The sequence below is a fragment of the Quercus robur genome, chromosome 5, assembly GCF_932294415.1.
Source record: "Quercus robur chromosome 5, dhQueRobu3.1, whole genome shotgun sequence".
Taxonomy (NCBI): domain Eukaryota; kingdom Viridiplantae; phylum Streptophyta; class Magnoliopsida; order Fagales; family Fagaceae; genus Quercus; species Quercus robur.
In genome coordinates this window covers 35692892-35716164 of record NC_065538.1, presented here as the reverse complement: position 1 = coordinate 35716164, position 23273 = coordinate 35692892, and the positions used below count along the sequence as shown (strand labels likewise).

Below are 23273 nucleotides of genomic sequence, written 5' to 3'. Positions count from 1 at the left end.
GCTATACTGCTGATTCACATTAGTTTTTAAAATGTCAAATTTCTTTTGTATTAGTACAATGAAACAGGCGGTGGCCTTGCTAAAAAGGTTGATCTGATTGCATTAAAGCTTTTGTTCTTTTGTTCAGATTCCATGCTTCCCATATATAGGGAAAAATGGTTTCCTAATATATGTGTGTGTGTGTGTGTGTGTGTGTGACTATAAAAAAAAATAGCCTGTTGGAAAATATGACTATTAGAAATTTAGAAAATATTATTGTTGTGAGATTTAAAAATATAGCTGTTGGGAATTTGAAAAATATAGTCACTGGGAATGAATATAGAAAGAATAAAGAAATATTAAAAAAAATAATAAAGAATTAATGAAAAAATAATATTTAAATGAGATAGATAAAGAATAGAGAATTTGTTGGAAAATATATTTTAAAAAGTAGGTAGGTAAAAGATAAAAACAACTGTTCACACTCCAATTAGTACAAAAATTTGGAGAAGTTACTGGAGATGCTCTTAGTTGCTTAGAAAATAAGTTAGGGTTGCTTAAAAATTAAGTCAGATCAGCTTAAAAAATGAGCAAAAAAATGCATGGAGAAAATCCTAAAAAAGGTGATTTGGATAAGAGTAGGCTGATTTTTCAGATTTGAACATGTTTCAGTATTTTGATCATATCATTTTACTATAAATTTTGATTAATCTGAAATTTGGATAGATGAAGGGAAATTCGATTCTCTACAACTTTTCCAGAAATAGCCTAGTCCGAATTTCAAGTTCTACAATGCCAAAAGTGCCCTATAATGTGAATTTGAAACCTGCTACTTAATTAGCACGTTTTTGAAGTGTTTTTCAAGTATAAAACTGTATTTGGACGAATTTCAGAGTTATTTTCATGATAAACTTCATCCCAAAGTGATAATTAGGATTTTTAAAATAACTATTTTGAATATAATTATCTCAAAAGCCTAATTATCTACAGTCTTTAAATATTATCAACTTTATTGTTTTAATCCCATGCAACAAATCTCACTTAAAAAAAAAAAAAAAAAAAAAACAATCACAAAAATTCATTTAATTAATTTTAATTATTATCCAATAAAAATTAATTTCAATTAATCACAAGTGATCAATTTTACCCAACTAAACGCATGCATACCATTAAAACTTGATCTTGTGATATTTTTCAATTTAATGGTCCGATTTGGAAACCAGATGTGTATTGTTGTGATCATTAGAATCTCAAGATCATTTTTAGGATATGTGATGAATGATTTAATGCATAAAATGCAATCATGATTTTTGGGTACTTAGAATGATTATTTTGGTCGTCTTCCAAGGTTAAATTATGGGTGCAAAATTGAGAGTCAACAGTCTTCCTTTGAAAAAGTACCTTTTATGGCTTTATATAGTCGAAAAATAGGGGTTTGGGGCGGCTCCCAGACGATGTGGGATTCATTCCAAACCATAATTAAGTGCAAAAAGTTTTCCTCACATAGTTTCTTGAGCCCTAGTTGCGTACGCATGGCTTTAGTGTATGTATGCATGTGCACACTTTAGGGTTTCCAGCAGCCTTTCTTTTCCAAAAATAGTTTTATTCTTCCAAAAATAAGTTATATTTTCTACACACACTTTCCTTAAGTCAATTTTCATGAGATTGGGCCCTAAACCAATTTTGGGCTTTAAAGTACTACTATTATGGGGGCCTGAGTTGTAAGGGTTACAAAATATGGTGTCTACTGTAAAGTTGTGATTTACAAATATGTATTTTGTTGGCTTTTATTCCGTACCAAATTTGATTGTAATTTTATTCAATTTTGTGTACCCTGTATTTATTGTGGGATGTGATTGTAAGGGTTTTGTGTTAGAGAAAGAGAGTGTGAAAACTCAAGCAAGTGAAGCCAGAAGAATTCTCACGGGTGTCTCGCGACTAAGCTTCCCACAAAGTGAAGCATATGCCTTGCATATGACTGGAATGCAAAGTGTCTCGCGAGTATCTCGCGGGTAAGGCCTTCCCACGAGACACCCGCGAGACATTCTATTCTGCCAGTCTGTACTGCCTGATACACACTTTCTGTACCCTCATTATATATACCTATATTACCCACAAATGTGAGAGAGAGCTTCCGAGAGAAAACCCTAGCTAAAACACTTGAGAGTTAGAAATTGTTATACCAACAATTCTCTACACCTTTGTTTGTGGGATTTCCTCATCTCCTACCTCTCCATTTCCATACCATTGAGAAGTCAATAGCCCAAACACTTACCACACCTTTTGAGAGTTTCTAGTGAGGTTTTGGTGCTACTGGGAAACATTGGAAGAAGCCAAGGATGGCAAATGCAACATGGAGCTTGTTGCGGGATCCGAAGAGCTAGACAAGACACGGTTCCAAGAAGCCTTGTTGGAGTAAGAGCTTGGAGGGCTTAGGTACAAAGGGTAGATTAGGCTTGGAGGGTCTCTTACTTACCCATGTATCCTAACTGATTGTCTAGTGGATCGATTACCGCTTGGAGGGCGGCGGAGAGGTTTTTTGCCGAGGTCTTTGGTTTCCTCTTCGATAACACATCTCGGTGTTATCTGTTTTTGCATCTCTTTTCCCTACTCTTGTTCATTTTATTTTACTGCTGTGTTGATTTAAATATGGATTAGAGTAGCTCTCGTGTTTACTTGCTTGTGTTTACACTATTCCGCACTTAGTATTAAGTTAATGTAAAATCAACCAAGCCGTAATTTGAATTGGGGGTCTAAACAAGCTCTTGTGTTTTCACACATTTCGAGCTTTCATCTACAAATGCCCCTCCTTTGATTCGTGAGCTCCACTAATGAAATGAAAAGAATAAGAGACAAAACATTTTGTTTCGATGTACAGCTTGGGCCCAACCTAAGCACATGACAAACAACTCGCATACATGGGTGTGTGCAACTCCATAGAGTTACATGGGATTCGTATATCTGAAGTTCCACGGGTGTTACTAGGGACATGAGTACTGACAGGTTCACTATCCAAGAACCTGGTTTGCCAATTGCAAGAAAAAGGCGAATGACTAGTGTGCTGTCACAAGCAACCAAAAATAAAATCTGTACTCCTAAAAATACATATAGTGGTGTGAGTAAGGATCGTTCCCACAAAGAGTATCTAGCCTAGTTTTGTGCTATGTGAACAAGGATTTTGGGGGGGGGGGGGGGGAGGGGTTGAGTATAATAAAAACAATTTTAAAAAAAATAACTAAGGAACAATTCAAATTAAAATATCGAAATCAATCAAAAGAACAAACATTGGTCTAAGTCAACATCCACCATTAGAATATTATAATTGATCACCGATGCAAGCATATATCAATTCACACTTTGAATATTCACTGTTGGAACTATTTTCCTATTTCTCCTTAGTCGCAGTTAATTAGAAAACAAGTGATCTAATTAACCCTAACTACTAAACAACCTAAGACAAGCACTAAAGGTTTAATCTAGCAGCAACCTTAAGAATTAGAGAGATCGATGAAGCTAAACAATACAAGCACAAGCGGTTGCATTTAATTTAGTCGAGCGTTCTTCCCAAGATCTAATAATTTCTGACGTAGCAAATCTTTAACTCTTGGTTGCTTCACAAATTAGAAATATCAAACAATTACGGATTTGATATCTAACCTAGCAGTAGATTGCAACGAATAATAAACTAGTAGGCCTCCTAGTAATTAAACTAGACAATCATGAAAATAGGCATAGAAGAACATCCGATATTCAAAGCATAAATTGAACAATAAAAACAAATTAGTTTTCACAGTTTTATTGATTCCAAGGCTTTAGTTTCCTTCGACCAAGTATAAAAGTTTAGCCAAGTAGGGCCATGATGAAAACTCAAACGAGAAGTTAGAGCAGAGGGGAGAGAGAGACGTGTGTGTCCAATCTGATTTCTCCTCCTCTCTTTTACACGTTAATTTCCCCTTTCCCAAGCCTACAAAATCTCCTAAAAATATTCTAAATAATAATATCCAAATCTGACTAATTAAGGAAAAAATAAAAAGTAAAACAAAGTCCTAATATAACTAGGAAAGTGGTGTTTTTTCAGTTGGAATTTTCATGCACCAGATTTGGAAGCTTATAAAAATAAACCGCATAAGGTATTAGAATTTCAGGCAAAGGAACATTCCAAAACGTCAGCAGTGCAGGTGTAGTAAATTCAAGCCCAATTTCTACCTTGATGCATCTAGTATCTCTCAAAACTTGAAAGTTGTAGATATTTTTCTTGGCGTTCCATAGCATCTTGAATCATCTCAATTGAAGCTCTAATGAGAGAGTTATGCCAAGATTACAAAGCGATGTCAAAACTATCCAAAATTGTTCAATTAGCTACGTTTTGCACTTAATGCCTCCATTTGCATCCTAAATCAAAATATAAGAATAATGAGTATATTTAGGCACCAAATAAGTATAAAAGACTATACATTAAGGGAGAAAAATATGACAATTTGCATTCTCATCAGTGACTCACTATCCTAGAGTCACTAAAAAGAAAAACAAACATGGCCAATAGCCTCAACCATCAACCAAACAAACAAGGTTCTCTTACGAGCTAAAAGGATACATATTTGTGGTGTCCATTTGGGGCTCTTACCTTAAACTTCTCCGGGTAGCTCTTGCCTCTGGGTGATTTCTGTCTCTATCTCAATCTTTTCAATTATGGATGGCTCTTTTGTCTGCCTCAAACTCTTCCATTCCAGGTGGCTTACGCCTCAGTTCTAGTGTACATGTTCAATTCCAAGAAGGATATGTACTCAAATTCCGTATTCTTCTCTTCTGACTTATCATAGGGGTTTATGCCTTCATGGGGGTTCCTAACATGCATGGGTTGGTGAGTTTGACTCACAAAGGAGTTTTTCTGGGTAGCTTTCAACTTATGAGGAAGTCTCTAATGATGTATGATCTGTTGGGGAAAATCTTTTTTTCATGACTCATGAGGGAGTTATCTTGGTAACTTTTGACTTATGGGGATGTCCTTGATGATGCTGACCCATTAGGGAAAAATCTTGGTAACTTTTGACTTACGAGGAAGCCCTTGATGATGTACAATCTGCTGGGGAAAGATTTTTTTTTTTTTTTTTTTGGGTGACTCATTGGGGAGCTTGTTGGTGGTTCTAACTCACGAGGGATCTTTCTTGGTGATTTCTAATCTACTAGGGAAAAATCTTGGTATTTCTAACTCACGAGGGAGTTTCCTTGGTGATTTTTATACCTTTCAACGATCTAAGGGGTATTTCTGTCATTTCGGTGCATCTTTGTAACTTCTAGTGTTTCATGACTCATTGGGATGATTTTGAATTTTTTTTTCTTGCACTTTCGACCTTCTGAGAGTCCACTGAGGATACATTAAAATTTTATTTTATTTATTAAACTACACATAGTTTAGTGGGTGGCCTAAACTACATGTAGTTTAGCCATTGGGTGTCTTTCCCGCCTCTTCATTTTTCCTCAACGGTTACCAACCATTTTTTTTTCTCTTTATTCTTTTCATCTTTTCATTTTCCCTACAACTCTCCAACTTCCTCTCCTTCCCTATAAAAACCTCTTCCTCTCCCTTATTTTTTGTCTTTTCACAATTTGAAAATCTCCTTCTCTCTCAAACTTTCTCATCTTCTTTAATGGCACCCAAGACCAAGAAGACTTGATCTTCGACAAAGTGCTCAACCTCAACCGCTGGGTTGGAGCCATAAGGCTAACCAAGTCCCCTTCACTACTCTACAGGCCACAAAATCATCTTTCAGACAATGCATAGACCGAATTGGTAAGTTTTTCAAACTTTTCTCATTTTCAAGTTTTGCTTTGATCTTTCATTTTAATCTGTTTTTAGACTTGAAAATTCTTGGGTTTTGTTGTGGCATGGTTTAGATGAAAACTTGATGTCCTAGGAGGAGTAAGAAAATGTTTAGGATGAGTTTTGATCCATGGTAGGCCTAAACTGTCGAAGAACCCGTTCTGTCTGCACCCATGCATATGCATGCGTTGTGTATGCGTGCGTGGCCAGGCTGTATGTGTATGTAGCCAAGCTATATGCATACGTGTTCATGTTTATAAGTTCACATGGATGCATGCCTCAACATGTGTATGCATACACCAGCCTTGGGTACGCATAAGTAGGTCGTGCATATGCATGTTGAGGCTTAGAATCACAAATTTTTCTCTACTTTGATTTTTTTTTTTCACTTATTTTTTGTCCAAAATGATTCTTATGCTCATGTTTTTGTCTTCTACAGGCTTTACAGCCTTATTCGAGTAAGGATAGTGCCAGTCACCTATTTGCATGGTATTAGACTTTGATGATCAAGACCAAGGGCCTTAGTGAACGTGGCAGGCTTCGAGCCACTCATGAGTTTACTTCCTCAGGGTGCAGCCAGTAGCATACTGGTGTAGGCACTTGCTAAGAGGTAGTGGGACACTACCCACACTTTCCATATTGCTGGGAGGGAGATAACCGTGACTCTTCACGACTTCCACTAGATGATCGGCTTGAGATCTGATGGGCCCATCATCAACTTGGAGAGTGAGTCGGCATTTAACTGGGTGTTGACCTGCTAGGGCGTACCTACACCAGTGAGTGCATTCGTTACTTTGATTTGGAAAGGGACTATAGTTCTCTTTCTTAAGAGATTCTAGATGATCACGCCCAGATGGCTAGGGCATTTCTACTATATTTGCTAAGGGCATATCTCTTTGCCAATGGTGGTCAGACGGTATCTCTAAGGTGGGCTAGATCTCTTTCGTGACTTTGAGCAGGCTTAGGATGTGAATTGGGGCCATGCTTGCCTTGCTTACCTCTACTTAGTCATGGACACATTGAGTCGGGGGACTCTATGCGAACTAGCAGGGCCTTGGAAGCTCCTTGAGGTTAGACTCTTTCTTTTTCTCATATAGTTCCACAAATTATACTTTGTACTCCTACAAATTATATCTGTTTCATATGTCATCTAGGTTTGCAAACTGTATCTATTTCTCTTACAAACTGTACTTGTGTCCTCTATCTTGCAAACTATCATCTTGCAAACTGTATTTGTATGCTTTGTCTTGCAAACTGTCATCTTGCAAACTGTACCCATGTCTTTTTCTTGCAAACTATCATCTTGTAAACTATACCTATACTCTTTTCTTGCAAAATACCATCCTGCAAATTGTATCTATGTGCTCTATCTTGCAAACTGTATATATGTTCTTTTCTTGTAACATTGGCCCTTGTCCTATGGCCTTATCTCCTATGGTGCGGATGTGGACCTAAAGGTCTTCCTTTCAGTCTAGGCTCATCTCAACGACCTTTCCTCCTACTCAATGAGCAAAAAGAAATCCTCTTGTTTAGTCATCATTGCATGTTTCAAAGTCTCTTTCTAATCACGGTGTCTTTATAGATTGTTTGGGGACCTTGGGCGAGTGTTCCTTCTATTGTTGACTCAAATCTAAAGGCAGCTGCCATCATCTCTTCTGAGACCTTTTAGCTCTAGGAGAGTGCTGGCTTGAGAGTCCTATACTTAGCTAAACGAGCTTCTTGCAAGTTGGTGGGTGATGACACGCCTTAGGTACCCATGGATCCTCCTGCATTCATGCTTGCCCCACTTTTGATGTTTGATACTGAGTACCAGTTGGGGAAGGGTGGCATTGCCTATGCCCAACGCCTCCTAGGTGATCTGGACTATGATGAGTTCAATGAGGGTCACCTTATGTCTCATTTTCCCATCGGGGTATGTATCTTCTCTTTTCCATCTCTTTTTTCTCTTTATCTTGCATATCATATACGTGGTGATACTCAAATGTGGTGAACATTTTAGGCTGTAACTGGTCTAGCTGCTAGTGGTCCTGTTAACCCTCCTCGTTTACCTTGGTCGGTCTACACCTATGGTCCTGATGGGTTTGCTCGGGAGCATCCTGTGGGGCGTAACCCTAATGTCATGGGTTGCCTTTTTTCTTAGGGCACACGAATGGTGAGTTCTTCTTGTCCTTATTCTTTGCACTTTCTTCTTTGCATTCCTTAGGCTTGTCATAATTATTGTCCATTTTCAAATCTAGCCCACTGTAGCGGAGCATGAGGAGCTAGTCTGGATTGCTAGGAACTTCAAGCAAGGAAGAGGCACTACCGGAGGTGATCCCTGCAGAAAAATAGACATACACAGACAGACAGACAGACAGATAGTCATACAATTTCTAGTTTCTTTCTTTCTCTTCTTTTTTTAGCATATATCTGCTACCTTTTTACTTTATTTGAGACATTGGGTTGTATTAAGAACATCTTTATATTTCTACTTTTATTTTAGGATATGTACTTATTTACAACTTATGGGAGATTTAGATATGTATGCATTTTATATTATCTTGCTTTTCTTCTTCTTTTTTTTCTTTTTTTTTTTTTTTGAATGAAATTCTAAGTTCAAATCTGTCTTGAGCAATCCCTTAGGTAATAGGAATCATGAGAAGGATCTTGGTGTAGAAAACAAACTCTGAAAAGGAAAAGGAATTCGAAACGCTAGTGACCATGTGTTGATACTGTATTTTGTCTACCTTCGATTTGCGTGCCGGACCCCAAAAAATCCAAAAAGATCATTTCCTCTCCATGGGGCTGCTAGAACATCCAGAATGATGTGGCGTAGCCTGTTCAAACACCAGAGCACCCAAAGTGCTTTTTTCAATCAAAATGACCAAAGGTCAAACAAGGTCAAAATCCTCACAAAACAACATTTTTCATGGTTTTATATCAAACCTGAGCTTCTCGGAGATTTTTGGCAACTTTGACCAAATTTGACCTAGAGTTGACACTCGGTGGGCCTAAAAACCCTAATTTTGATCCGACTGTCAGAACAGGTTGAAACCAACGCCATTGCGAAGATTATTAAATTCTCAGTCCAATGACTATTCATGGGTCAAAATCGGAGTTAGAATGACCAAGATATCATGAAAATTGAGTTAATGCATTGGTCGATGCATCGCTAACTTCCGGGAGCCATAACTTTTGATCCGACCATTGGATTTTCAATTTACCTTTTTAGAAATTGGAAGTCAAGATCTTTCTAGGGGTGTCAAGATCAACCCCCATTCGTGAAGCTTCACAAGTGGCGGCCCTTGAAGGGCACCCCTAAACCAAAAAAAAAAAAAGGACTTTTCTGGGTCTTGCTTTCTGCCTGAATGTTTTCTACAAATTTTTCCCCTCTCTCAAAAAGCACACAAAAAACACATCAAAACCTCTTGGTTCTTCCTTCTTCACCAAAAATTGTTCTTATACCCAATCTTCTTCTCCTTGGTTCTACACCTTGGATTTGGGGTTTAAGGGTGTGGATGTAGCTTTTTAGCTACTATCCACACACCTAACTTTCTAAATCTATTTTTAACATTTATCTTGCTCTTTTATGCCTTAATAACATGATTTATTGCTTTCCTTAGCATGTTTCTTGCTTTATCTTGCTCCTAGTGTGTTCTCAGTTTAGATCCATGTTCTTCCATGCTTGTTTACATGTTATTTGTCTTGATCTACATGCTTTATGCTTTATGCCATGTTTTCCTATTCTTTGTTCCTTTTTTTGTTCTATGTTGATGTTAGAGTTACATGCTCACATGCTTGCATGATGTTGTTAGCTATGCCTTGCTCGGATCTGTGTTGATGTATGTATTTCCATGCTATATGGTTAGATCCTTGTTTTCACATGCATATATGCTTGGATTCATGTTCTTCCATGTTTATGTGCTAGGCTTGTACATGTTGATGTGTATGTTTCTATGCCTACTTGTCTTGATCTATGTTTTCACATGCCTATGCGCTTGGATCTATGTTCTCTACATGCTTTCTACTATCTTCCATGTGCTTGTGTGCTCCATGCCATGTTTGTGTGCCGGAATTAAGTATTATAATTTTGATATTATTCCATGTTTTGAATTGTCTATAATGTTATTACTACGAGAAAGTCATATTGCTACTCAAATTTGAAACTTGGTGTGTCTTCCTCATATCATGGTTTTTGTTTATATATTTGCAATTTATATTATTTTTGAGTGTGTATGTATATATAACTATTGGGAGTTTTTCTTTATTAATATAAGAATTGTAAAATGCTTTGTAGATTTCAATAACTATTCACTTGCAACTCAATAACGTTCAATATTAGAGAATATTTCTAAACTATGGAAAAGTATAGAAGTTAAATATTTCTTCATTTAAAAAAAAAAAAAATACTAACTAGCAAAATTTCTATTTACTCATTGTTGGATTTTTTTTTTTTTTTTCCCCAGTGTCAATAGCTTTTTCGTGCATTGCACGGGTTAGCATCTAGTAATGATAATAATAAAAACTATATCATATGACATAAAGTTGGAGAATATAAAAAAATAAATAAATAAATAAATAAACACATCATTGATGTAAATCATCCAATAACCAAGTTATATAGTCTAAAAGTCTTGAAACAACATATCTCATAGAAATTCAAAATAATTTGTTTGCTTAATCATACCCTAGACCATAACAAAATTATTTAAATCTCCAAATACAATTGATGATTAAAATCAATCAGGTGTTATCGTTGTGATATTGGTCGCTTGTCTTCCATGCAAACCGCCATCTCTTTATCTCTTTCTGTCTCATCACTATCTCTTTAATCTCAACTCTCAACACTTATCTCATGGAGCAAGTCTTAATTCATCTCTTTAGTCTTTAATCTTTATCAGTTTATCTTTTCAATCTTCAAACTTCAAAGTTCAAACTATTCAGTGACTTTAGTAGTTCAGTTTAATCTTTTTTCATAGATACACATGGTTTTTTTTTTTTTTTCATTCATTCGCGGGTTAAAAAGATTAACCTGTACAATTTGTCAGTTTACAGGGTTTAAGAATGGTTCATTGCATATCCAGTATTTTACTCCAAACCATTTTGGATAATACTTTGTTTCACGGATTTCACAGTTCAACTAGTGGTTTGGTATGGATTTAATAACTATATTCACACAACATTGAAATTTCTTTTGATCTTCATGTCATTTTAAAAAAATAAAATAAAAACTTTTTATTTAAAGATGTGGTCTTGATAACGCCTTAAAATGTATACTTGTTATATATTTATGTGGACTTTATCTCCTTATTACTATGCTTAATTTGTATAATTAAGCCATGATTTGCATTAGTCCCTATATTTATCTTTACATAATTTCTTGAATAAGATGCTATTCATTGTGTGTAATTTTCTACTTTCAGGAAATCATGTGAGAAAGATGAGTTTACAGAAATTTGTGAGAGAATGGAGGCCAAACTAGAATTAAAGTGGAGCTAAAGGACCATGCTTTAATGTCTAAGAAGGCACAGCTGGAGTGCTTGGATCGTCTACCATGATTGGAAGCTTCAAATAAGGAAAGAAATCAAAGAGGCAGAATCTGAAAAGGAAAAATCTGATTTGAGCACTGATCAATGTTTTGGGCGTATCTCTCTCCTTAAAAATCCAATTGACACAAGGCTAGATTGGTTGGAACCATGACTTAAATATCTACAACTTTCCAGTTTTGAGTTTTTCGAAATTCTCAAGTTTTGAAGGCCGAAATTAACTCACAAGTTACTGCTGTAAACCTGGACGAAAATTAAAATAGTAAAAAGTTTTATTTTCTTTGGACACTTAGACATTAGGGTTTTGAAGGGAGGCTGGTAGAACGAATTTTGCAGAAAAAACCTTGTACTTTTCTTTCTCTAATGATAGCCTAAACTCTTTTTGCTAGGGCTAGGGGTTATGTTTCTTCTATACGGTATGAATATTCAATGTGATTCTTTTTAGGATTTTATCAACAACATATTGGATTGTTCAATTAGATTTCTTTTGATGTATTAGTTCTTCCATGCTTTCAATAAGTTCAATCATATTTTTCTTATTGTTTAGATGAATTTCTAATAGTTTCAAATAGAAATCAGGTTTTAAAGTGAATGGGTTTTTCTGAAAACTTTTCTAACCGCATTATTAATCAAGGTTATCATGCGTTCTTGAATTGTCTCAGTTCAACCGAATCATAAGTTTTTAATTGTATAAGAACAATCAATTATGAAATAGATATTTTCTTAGATCACAAAGAATTTCATATCGATATAGGGAAACACCCCGATGCCCTAGTATTTACATTATTGATTTGAATCAGTTTTTATTATTATTCTTGTTAACAATCACCAAGCAAAAGTATTTTTCTTCATTACCCAAATTGTTATTTAATTATATTGTCTTTTACCCTGCTTCTTGTGGTTCGACCTCGGTACTCCGAGAATTATATTGCTACAATCTCCTGCACTTGGGAGTGAGCAAGCAGGTCTATGTATAAAAGTTAGTGGATAAAATTTGATGGAAAATGCTAGGCACATAAAAAAGTTCACAACTCGCCACGTGGCAATTTGTGAGTGGTGGAGGTAAAATGGTGCGTCCACATATTCGATCATTTTTTAGGTTTCAAGGGTATTTTGGTAATTTTCAAGTTTAGGGGGTATTTCAGTCTTTTCTTAGGTTTTATGGGAATTTTGGTAATTTTTAGGTTTAGAGGGTATTTTGGTCAATTTTTAGGTTTAAGAGGTATTTCGGTCATTTTTAAGGTTTAGGGGTATTTCGGTCATTTTTTAGGTTTCAGGAGTATTTTGGTCATTTTTAGGTTTGGGGGGTATTTTGGTCTTTTTTAGGTTCTAGGGGTATTTTGGTCTTTTTTAGGTTTAAGGGGTATATTTGTCATTTTTTAGGTTTAGGGGGGTATTTTGGTAATTTTTAGTGGTTTGGGGTATTTTAGAGTTGAGTGATTTGTAAAAATGATACTTGGATCATAATTGGGTCTAATTGGATACCTAGTTAAAACCTCTAATTGGGTACCTAGTTAAAACCTAATAAACATTAATGATAATTGAGTTTAATTAGGTTAATGTCCATTTTAGTGAGTTTGAGTCTCATATAAGTGGGTTTGGATGGACAAATGGATTTGAGTTAATTTTGCCACCTCTTCTAGTTAGTTATTATCTAGTCATATAAATATTGTGGTTCAGCTGAGTCCATATCCAATTATGAAGCTACTTGGCCGATATACTAAGAATATAAAGAGTTAGTCTTGGTCCCACCATGACTAAGCGAGGTCGCTCGGCTGGACCAGCGAAGATATATAGTAACAAGATAAAACATTAGATTATAAAGCAAAAGTACTTTGCAAATATCAATAATTTCCGGCCACAAAACTGTTACAGGTTTTCTATACAGCTTCTACCATAGAACCTTTCTCCATATGTTGCTATCGTGGGATTTTTCTCCATGATCTGCTACTGTGCAACATTTCCCCACTTTCGGCCATACATTGAGCTTTTGTCATTTCTTTTATGGCCACGGGATCCGCATATAAACAAAGTCTAAAGCCCAAAAGGTATCTCATTGAATATAATAATAAGCAAAGTGGGTTAGCGGTTATCTTTAGTGATGGAAGGATAAACACTTTAAATTTTGGGTATCAACAAGATTATAATAGGGTAATCGTTGGAAACAGTTTCTTCCCCCCATAGTGCATAGTATTTATTAAAAAATATATATATATATATATATATATATATTTGAGCATAGTGTTTATTAAAAAAAATAATTTTTGGTAATTTTATGTTAAATGTCTAAAAAAAAAGATAGTTTTTTATTACCCAAAACAAAATTAAATGTTAGTTGTGATGGTCATTAGTCATGGTGCTGGTTTATGTGATTCGAGCGCAACATTTAAAAAATAAGTATAAGTAAGGAAAAATTATACAATAAAGAAAGGAAAATTTCAAGATTGCAATTATAAACCTTCTGTGTTTACCTTTAATGTGCCACCAGAAATAAATAAAGCATCAAAACCGAGAGAAAGTTTCAAATCGGATAAATAGCTATACATAAAAAGAAAGTGTGGTGGTTTGAAAAAGAAGACCGGAAAATTGAAGAAAGGAAAAATGGTAGGACAAGAATTACAGCTAACTCTAGCCAAAGAACAATTCTGAAATCTCGGGTTTTTTTTTTTTTTTTTTTTTTTTTTTTTTTTTCTTACCCCTCTTTTTTGGGTTTCCAAATAATCCAGGTTTAAGTCACTCATAATGAGGTTCAAATTACGATACTTTCATTGACTTCATGCCGTTTAAATTTTCCAGCCATACCATATTCCTGGTGTCTCACCACCCTCATATACATTTGAAGTTTTGTTTTTAGCCACAAATTTCACAATAATATACATTAGAGATCTTACCAAAATTTCTTACAATTGAATCTAAATTAAATAAAAAGAATCGCTCTTAAATAGAGCCAGCTTTTCATTTATCTACGTCAATTTCATCTAGAATACAGGATTAAAAACGATAAAAGCAATTTTCCTCTTTCTCGATTGTCATTTCCATATAAATTTATAGTGGCATGAGCCTTCTGTACTTGAAGAACCACACAAATGCAGAAAAAATGATGGCCCCAGTAACTCCAGTAATTAAAAGGACCCATTTAAATGCACCAGGGTCATCAAATAATGGTATTGAAAAATTCATACCGAATATCCCCGCTACCACACCAAAGATTGCAACAACAAATGTTGCAGTTGTGAGTAGCAGCTCAAATTGAATCAGTTGGTTCCGAACATTATCCTGCAAGCAAAAATTTCCTATCAATTTCCAATTTCCTATCAACTTAAAATCTTTTCAGAGGGACCATTATATATCCCAAGCTAGTATGCTGGTAATAAAAGATGTCACTGGGCATGAGGACATGGGCAATGACATCATCATAATTTGTAATAACACAAACTGCCGTCTTCTTTTGCCCATCATTATTGACATTTATGCATTAAGACTAATATCACGTAGGGTATTTTGTGCTGTCCTGTCTACTTGATCAACTTATTAGATTTTAGAACACACTTCTATATCAAGAAATGGGAACAAAAAATGAACTTAAAAAAATAATAATAATAATACCAGCTGAATGTTGATGAAATCTTCTGTGTCATCAATGTACTCCTTCAACTGAAACAAGAGGAAGAAAATGATTTTAAGTCACTTCATCCTACTCGGGAAGATAAGAAGTGAAAAGATTAAACAAAATAAATGCTACACATACCGATGTCAACTTGTTCAGGGTGCTATCAATGACAACAAAATATGCTTCCAACAACATCTCAAGCTCCTCTATACTTTCCGTCCCACTTTCTGAACTCCTCATGCTCTCATGTCGGCTCCTTGCAATGCTCAAGCTTTTCTCAAGCTTCCGGGCTTCAGGGGGTGAAGAAACAGGAGAAACAGGAGCAGAAATAGATGCACCATCGGTTGATCTGTATCCCATCACAGACTGATCACCATAGAATGATGTCTCCATCCTCTTTTTCTTCTCAGTAAGATACATTTCAGCCATATCTCCATCATCATCCATGAGCTGCTCTATTTCATCCCTAACCTAATAGATTTAACTCAAAAACGAGAGCAAAGGAAAAAAAAGAAAAGAAAAGAAGATGGCTATCATTTGGTTGCATACAATAGGAAGCAGTTAACAAAATATTAGGGCTGTCAATGGATTTGGACAGGATTTGAAACCAACCCGTATAAGATTTGATTAGCATATAATCTGATTTCAAAGTTTAAGTTTAAATTTCGTTCTAAAGATTCATAATCAGATTAAATTCAGAATTGAATAGATTTGATCCAATTAAGATTTAAATCTGATTAAAATTCCAAGCACAACAAACATATTCCAAGAAAAACCTATCATCAAGGTATCAATAAATAAACTTATATATTGATATGATAATGATAAATGGTATTTTTAACTAAAAAAGAAAATTATATAATTAACTATATTACAAAAATTCATAAGTGAATTGTATGCACATTTTGTACTTATAGTCAGATTTGAGTTTGATAGCATCATTTTGAAAATCTACCATTTGAGTTCAACTTTAGTATATAATTAGATCTTTAATAGGATCCTGTGAGATCTGTCCCTAACCCATTGACAACCCTAATTGAATATACAGTACCTTCTGAACTCTCCGAGTCAATGCAACAAGCCTGCTTTTCAATCGACGCGCACGTTCCAAATTTAGTGTACTGATCTTTGATGTAAGTTCATCTAATAGTGGATATGCTTCAATTTCTAATTCTGCTGCCTTCAGAAAATTCCAAATATCAAATGAGTTACTAATTCACACAGGTAATCAACTTTATAACCAGGAAAGATTCTCAAAAAAAAATTAAAAATCTTTAAACCAGCAAATACATGAGGAAACAAGTTAGGATACCTGAGTTAACAAAGAGCATAAGAAGTTCCACAGATAAACAGATACGATTCTTCGTATAAGTCAATAGTTTTAAATTATGTTACTTGGCATTTTATCTCTCCATCATTTTTACTCTTGATTAAGTTTTTGTGGATGTCCATATTTGTGTCTGTGTTTTTGTGCATGAGAGAGGATAAAAATTTAATAACAAATTGAGTGAAAGGGTTCTGAGCTCCTTCGGAAAATTGAAGAGAGAAGATTTTGGAAGCAAAGTACAAGTGTCAACAAAGTAATCAGGAGGTGAACAACTCTGCTTGAAATATATACCACTTGAACACAAGTGTCATCATCGAAGTTTTCACGGAGACACTCCAAGATGCACAAACAACAGAAGACCTTAAAAGGAAACATTTAATCATTAAAACACAGTATACAATAATCCAAAGCCTGCCAATAATAAGTTTCAAAATAAAAATTATTATCCATGCTTGCCTATTTGTTCCTAAATTTTGATTTTTACTATCTTTTTTTTTTCTTTTCTTTTTTCTTTTTTTTTTAATTTTTTTTAATATCATCTTTAAGGTAGGATTTGAACTCATGTTTCTTTACTTTTTATACTGGACAGACCAATACACCTGTAGGAAAAATAAGATATAAAAAATATGTTCCATGCTAAAAGGCTCTCATTTGCATAAGGTATAAAAGCCATGCATCAAAGACAAGTGGTTTGTGACCAAACTATTAGGCAGCTCTCAACTCCTTCAGACTTTTCTCTTTTTGACAAGTAATAAACCTATTGAAAGAAAAGATTACTTCATCTTCACGATGATGAACACAAAGTATCATAAGATATTACAAAAAATAAAACCAAAAACAAAGTGAGAGTTGGAACTCCAAAATAAAGTTACAATGTGTAAAACCCCATGTCTGGGACCAATCAACCTAAGTGTAGATTAACAAGGATTTCAATTGATCCAACAATCTCTCCTATCCTCAAAAGTGCGACTATTACATTCCCTCCATACTAGCAACATCAAACATAGAGGGGAGCAATATTCCAAACATCTGAAGAGTGCTTTCCAAACCAATTCCTCCGTCAAAACAATAGATAGCTACTGTTGGAGCACCACCCACTGAACCCCAAACACCTTAAAAAGTTCACTCCGCGAAGCACAAGTAGTCTTGCAATGAAGCAACAAATGGCCAACCATTTCCCCACTATAACAACACATGCAGCACCAGAGACCCCATCTTGATGAGGTTATCTTAGGTAAGAATCTTACTCCAAGTTGCGCTCAAAACAAAGGACACCCTCTTTGAGGCCTTAACACACCATATACTCTTCCAAGGGAATGAAGAAGACTTAGTACCTCTAACGGCCTTATAGAAAGAACGAACATCAAGCTTTCCACTCCAATTCAAATGCCATTGCAATCTATCACCTGCCTCTGCCCCAGGCACCTTTGAATAAATAAGATCTAAAAAGGAATTCACAGTCAATGACCTCAAGGCCTCTGACAACTGAGCAAGCAAACTGATTAGGGTACAAATAGTTGTCCACACCATCAGTCGTGCCAAAATCTGGCAAATGTGCCATCACCTATCTCAAAGCATACATAATAGAAGAAATTATCCAAATTCTCTATACTCCGCCAAAGACTATACCCATGCATCCCTCTACTTGATTTACTACTCCAGCCACCCCCTTACACCTCATATTTCGAGGCTATCACCGGGTGCCACAAGTGTGTTACTTCATGCCCAAATAAAACACCTAACCATTTTCCTAGTATGGCTTGATTAAAACTCCCTATCTTCCTAATCCCCAATCCTCCTACCTCAATGGAAGAACAAACAATATCCCATGCAACCAACGGATATTTGAACTCATCTTCTAAGACATCCCACAAAAAATTCATCTGAGATTGCTCAAACCTATTTGCCTGATGCATGAAAAGTAAATGAGGAGAGGAAATATGTAGGTAAGCTCAAAAGCGTACTCTTCAACAAAGTAAGCCTCCCACCCTTTGACAATTATAATTTTTTCAAACAAGAAAATCTCCTTTCCATCTTCTTGAGAATAAGATTCCATACTGAAATTACCTTAAAGGGTGCCCCCAATGGCATTCCCAGATAAGTCATAGCAAACTCTAGATTTTGCAACATAGAATATCTGCCAATTCCCCTTCAGCGACCACTTCACTTTGACCTATGTTGACTTTCGACCCTAAGACAGCTTCAAAACAAATTCAATACCACTATAATATACAAAAAAAATTTCCCTAAGCTGTGTTGGGCCCTACTCAAATACAATGAATAAAACCACCCTCCTCAGTTTTCTTAAACATCCGGCTGAACACCTCTATGACCAGAATAAAGAAAAGTGGTGATAAAGGTCCCCCTGCCTTAGCCCCTGAGAACTACCAAAAAAACCAGTAGGGGATCCATTGGCCATAATTGAGAAGTAGATAGTAGAAATATAGGCATTTAAACACCTCCTCCACTTATCCCCAAAGCTGTTCGACTCAAAACTAAATTAATTTCTCCTTCAGACCTCTCAAAATAATTGTCTAGGAACCTCATTATCTTGTACTCACAGTCTCCATTTTCCCTCATAACAAGAAAACCTTTTGTTTCCCCTACATACTAAAAAGTTCAATTCCATACATGCTGCAACTTGTTTGTGTAGTCTCACCTTAATTTTGAGCAAAATTAAGACATGAACAAGTATCATTCTCAGTATATGTATCAGAAAGAATAAATTGGCTCAAAGACTATCATATATATGAGTAAAAATCCTAGATGTACTACTAGTATTACTGAAAAAACCAAGATTCAGCTTTCTTTGACAATCGTAATTGTCTCACTAGAATATTGATAGGTATTAAGGTTGTAGGCAAACAATGCTTGAGGCATAAAAAAGAAACACGGACACACAAATAACTCTCTCATTAGTAATTATGCCATGCCACAGCTAATATCATTTGATATGTTTAGTCCTCCAGTGTGGTTGAAGCTAAAGAATCATCGATCAAATAATAATTGAAGCCACAATAGACAAGGGTTGACAGGAGATTTAGTTAACGGATACAAGAGTATGAAACTTTGTAAGTAGTTCATGAGGCAAGTTTCCTTTCTCAAGCAAGAGCCTTAATCTCCCTATTCTTGATTCCATTAATTTTTTTTTAAAATGCATAGATTTTTTCTTCAAAATGGAGGAAAAAAAAATGTGAGTGCCAACACCCAAATCACATCAGGTATGGACGATGAGCTATGCATTTACCAGCCTCATCCAGTTTTTATTTTTTTGGAACTGAAATAAAGAAATTATGTAACCTCCTTTAACATGGTATATTTATAGTAAGTTTTACTTAAAATTGATTAACTTAATTCTAACATAATAATAAGGATATTTATGAACTTGAATGTTGAGTTCCAAAAGTAATGACTTCAGGAATCTTACAAGCGCAATGCATTTAAAAATTATATAATAAGAGTAAGCGAATTTATAACCATTGATATTCAATGAGACCTTGCTATTGCTAAAATGCTGCAAGTTCCAAAAGCTTAAGTTGATAGGAAATGGCATATTTAATCACTCACAATTTTTCTCACTCCCCATCATGCATGGGCCTAGATTCCCCAAATTTTTAATTTTTAAATGGAAAGTGGAGTGGAGACATGGTCCAAACTAAGGACAACTACTCTAATAGCATGATGAACAACTACTAGTCCCAAAATTTTAATCTACTAGTCCCTTCATTTTCTTATATGATCTCGTTGTAACCTTCTAGATACTTTTTGTTCATTTTTTGAATAAATAATACTACTTACTTATCAAAAAAAGGGTGTATTTAATCACTTAGTCATTTTTTTTATTGGTGGTTACACACCTAGTGGGTCTTGAACCCACAACCTCACCCTCCATCGCATTAATATTGAGCTACAACTCATTGGCACTAACCATTATTCTAACACGACAATGTAAAACCTTTGATAAGGACTACTTTAATCTTTTTGGAGATGTCTTTAGCAGAGGTAAATGGCATAATCTAATGTACATTTTGCTATAATAGTCAAGAGAAAGGACATATTAATGAAGGGAAAAGTTATGGTACTATTGGACTTAGGACAAATCTGGAGACCTGCCTACAACTGTTTATGTGTTAGGAAATAAACTTGGCTGCATCACCAATTTTGTGCAATGTAACATTGACCCTCAAAATGTGTGCAAGATGGATTTCAGACAAATTACTACATGGGATATCACTATGCACCCATGAAATGTTGGGAATCATATCAACAAAGATGTACCAAACAGACATTTCCAACAAACAAAATAGGAACAAATTCTAATTCTTTAGAAGTTTCCTACAAGAAACTTTTAATATGTCAAATTGCGAGACATTATTTCATAATGAATAAAATGTCCCAACTTAATTTAATTTAGGCATTAAGAATATTGCATTATTTTCATAATACATTAGTCAATGTCTCTCCTAAGAATTGCAAGTACACAAACCTTCTATATACAAATGTAGCTGTATGGCTGTACCTGATACATAAATCCAAGTCCATCTTATCTAAAATGTACGCTAAATTCTCCAAGTAACAATAGTCATGGTAAAACAGCCACAGAGAGAAGTTGGATGCAGTTAGTACTGCTTTATAGCTTGTAAAACACAGTTGGGAGAACAGACCAGGAATCAATCAAACATATTTCATCAAGAGTACATAGGCAACCACACACATCATCTTTCCAGAATAGCTTGTTACACATGTTCTGATATTTTTAGAGACAAATTCTTAGAAAATGTCTTTATGTTGTTGCCATGGTCTACTGAGGCCCAACCTGAGCAAACCCAAGCCAAGAACTAGTCTAGAAATTAGAAATGCTATATGACTTGGGGAACATTTTCAGAAAACAAGTCTTTTAATCATATCAGTAAGCAATTATCATGACCAAAAATGTAAATACCCTCATATAATTTTTAATTCAAAAAATGACAACGTTAAGTACGTTGAGAGAAAAGAGAGACAATGAGTAAATTACAAACTAGTGTTGTTCCTGGACAAACCTGAGAATCAAGAAACGTACAAGCAGCCTCCAGAGCAACTTCCAGCGCCCTAAACTCAAAAGGCAAATAGTCTGGTGATGTGCTCCCAAACACATTGTCAAAGCTTCTAATTCCCCTCCGTAGACTCAAGTCAGCAGCATCTGACTGCCAGACCTCACCCACACCACTTGTTGTCAATCGCCGTTGTAGCTCCACCACATATTGCAACACATAACTATCTAGGGAATTCAATAGCAAAACCTCATCGGCAGTGATAATACATCGAATCTGCTCCAAATTTATAACAATAGCCTTCTCTCTACCAAGAATCGTTGAGGGATAAACAAATAGGGGATCAAGCAGGCGTAGATCACGGGCAGGAAGGTCACAACGCCGCATCATAGTGAATTTGTCAACCTCAATGACTTGTGAATTCCCGGATGCATCAACACGAATCCAAGATCGAAGGCCTTGGCCCCGCTTTTTCAGGCCCAAAACATCCATACCTTGGAAAGGTTGCCGGCCAGGGGCTGAAGATCGATAAGCTGCATCTCTAAGGTTTATAGCTGACTGAGGTTTTGGAGGGAGCAGGCGTTCTTTGAGTTCCGCCATTTACATGAGCTTTAACTGCTGCAACACATGAAAAAAAACTGACAAAACAAATGCACCAATTAATTTTACAACCATGGTTACCATTACAATTTGCAAATATAAGATTAAAAAATCATAGAAAAATGGTACTTCCTTGCCTTGACTAACAAATATCGATGTATTGGATTATCTAACTTGTGAAACAAATTTTTAGAACAAGCCAATATAATGCCATTGCAGACATTGCCAACATAACTAAACTCAGCAATTCTACATACATTGGGGAGGTGAGAATTGTGTCAAAACCGGTTACCATCTAATTCAACTTAGAAAAAGTAACTCACTTCCCCAAAGTCCACAAAGTTCATAAAACAAAAAAATGAAATGGCAAAGACCAAAACATAGTTAAATTAATATTTCTATTCTCAAATACAAGACAAAGATTTGTCTAATTCCCAGTTTTTAAGGTTGTTTTCGTGGCATAAACTGAGACCCATATATGAAAAACCCATTAAGCAGCTAAGCATAACGTAATATTGAACTTGTCCCACTGATATACTACATATGATTACAATCTTCTGGAGTTATAAACAACATATATAAAAGAAAGAAAGAAAGAAAAAAATCTTAAATTAAAAGCTTAATACAAACAGCGAGAAAAAAACAAAATCAGAAAATCAAGAATCAAATTTAATCCATGCTCCATCATCTACAGCAACGTACAAACTGAAATTAAAAATAAAGAGAGAGTAAATACCTGGTGCAAAGAATGAAAGAAGAAATTAGAAAGGGTGTGTTCGTTGAATTACAGACGTTGATGATGTTGCCGATTGATTGATTGTAAAAAATTCTGTAGGAAAAAACATCAAACAAATATTAAGATATAAATATATAGACACAAAAGAAAGGCGTAAATAAGATTTCATTTACCAGAGAGAGAGAGAGAGATTATTGAATTGCTGTGAATTGCGTTGGTTTGGCAGTTGGCACCTGGCAGAAAGGAAGGAAAGGAAAGGAAGGAAAGAAGGAAGCAAGAGGTATCAAAAGAATTTTTGCGAATGGGACTCTCCTCTAGTCTCTGCTTCAAATGATTTTAATAATCATCTTTCTAAACTACAACAAGCAAAACGAACCCAACACCCAATGCAAATATTTGTCAACAAATTAAAAAACACCGAAAGCAATCATTTTACAAACATGACCTACTTTTATCTTCTTCTTCTTTTTTTCTTTTTTTTTAATTATTATTCCATCCATTCGTGTTATAAAGTCTAATTAATATAAAAATGACATAAGATAGTATTTCAACTTATAATGTTTACTTTATAACAATTGTTCTATATCATTTGTCTATCAAGTCAATTGTTTGTTTTATAATGTTTATCTCATATTGGTTGTG

The 23273-nt window shown here is 35.2% G+C and overlaps 1 protein-coding gene across 1 annotated transcript; it reads right to left on the bottom strand.

The window, feature by feature from the left end:
* Positions 1–14247: 14247 nt before the first annotated feature.
* Positions 14248–23033, bottom strand: LOC126725860 (magnesium transporter MRS2-1). The gene is made up of 7 exons (XM_050430848.1): positions 22805–23033; positions 22632–22724; positions 21305–21933; positions 15987–16115; positions 15074–15406; positions 14932–14979; positions 14248–14601 (listed from the first exon to the last, which is right to left on the bottom strand). The coding sequence occupies exons 3-7, from the start codon at positions 21893–21895 to the stop codon at positions 14371–14373; spliced, it is 1332 nt and encodes a 443-aa protein (XP_050286805.1). The 5' UTR covers positions 21896–21933; positions 22632–22724; positions 22805–23033; the 3' UTR covers positions 14248–14370.
* Between the last annotated feature and the right edge of the window lie 240 nt (positions 23034–23273).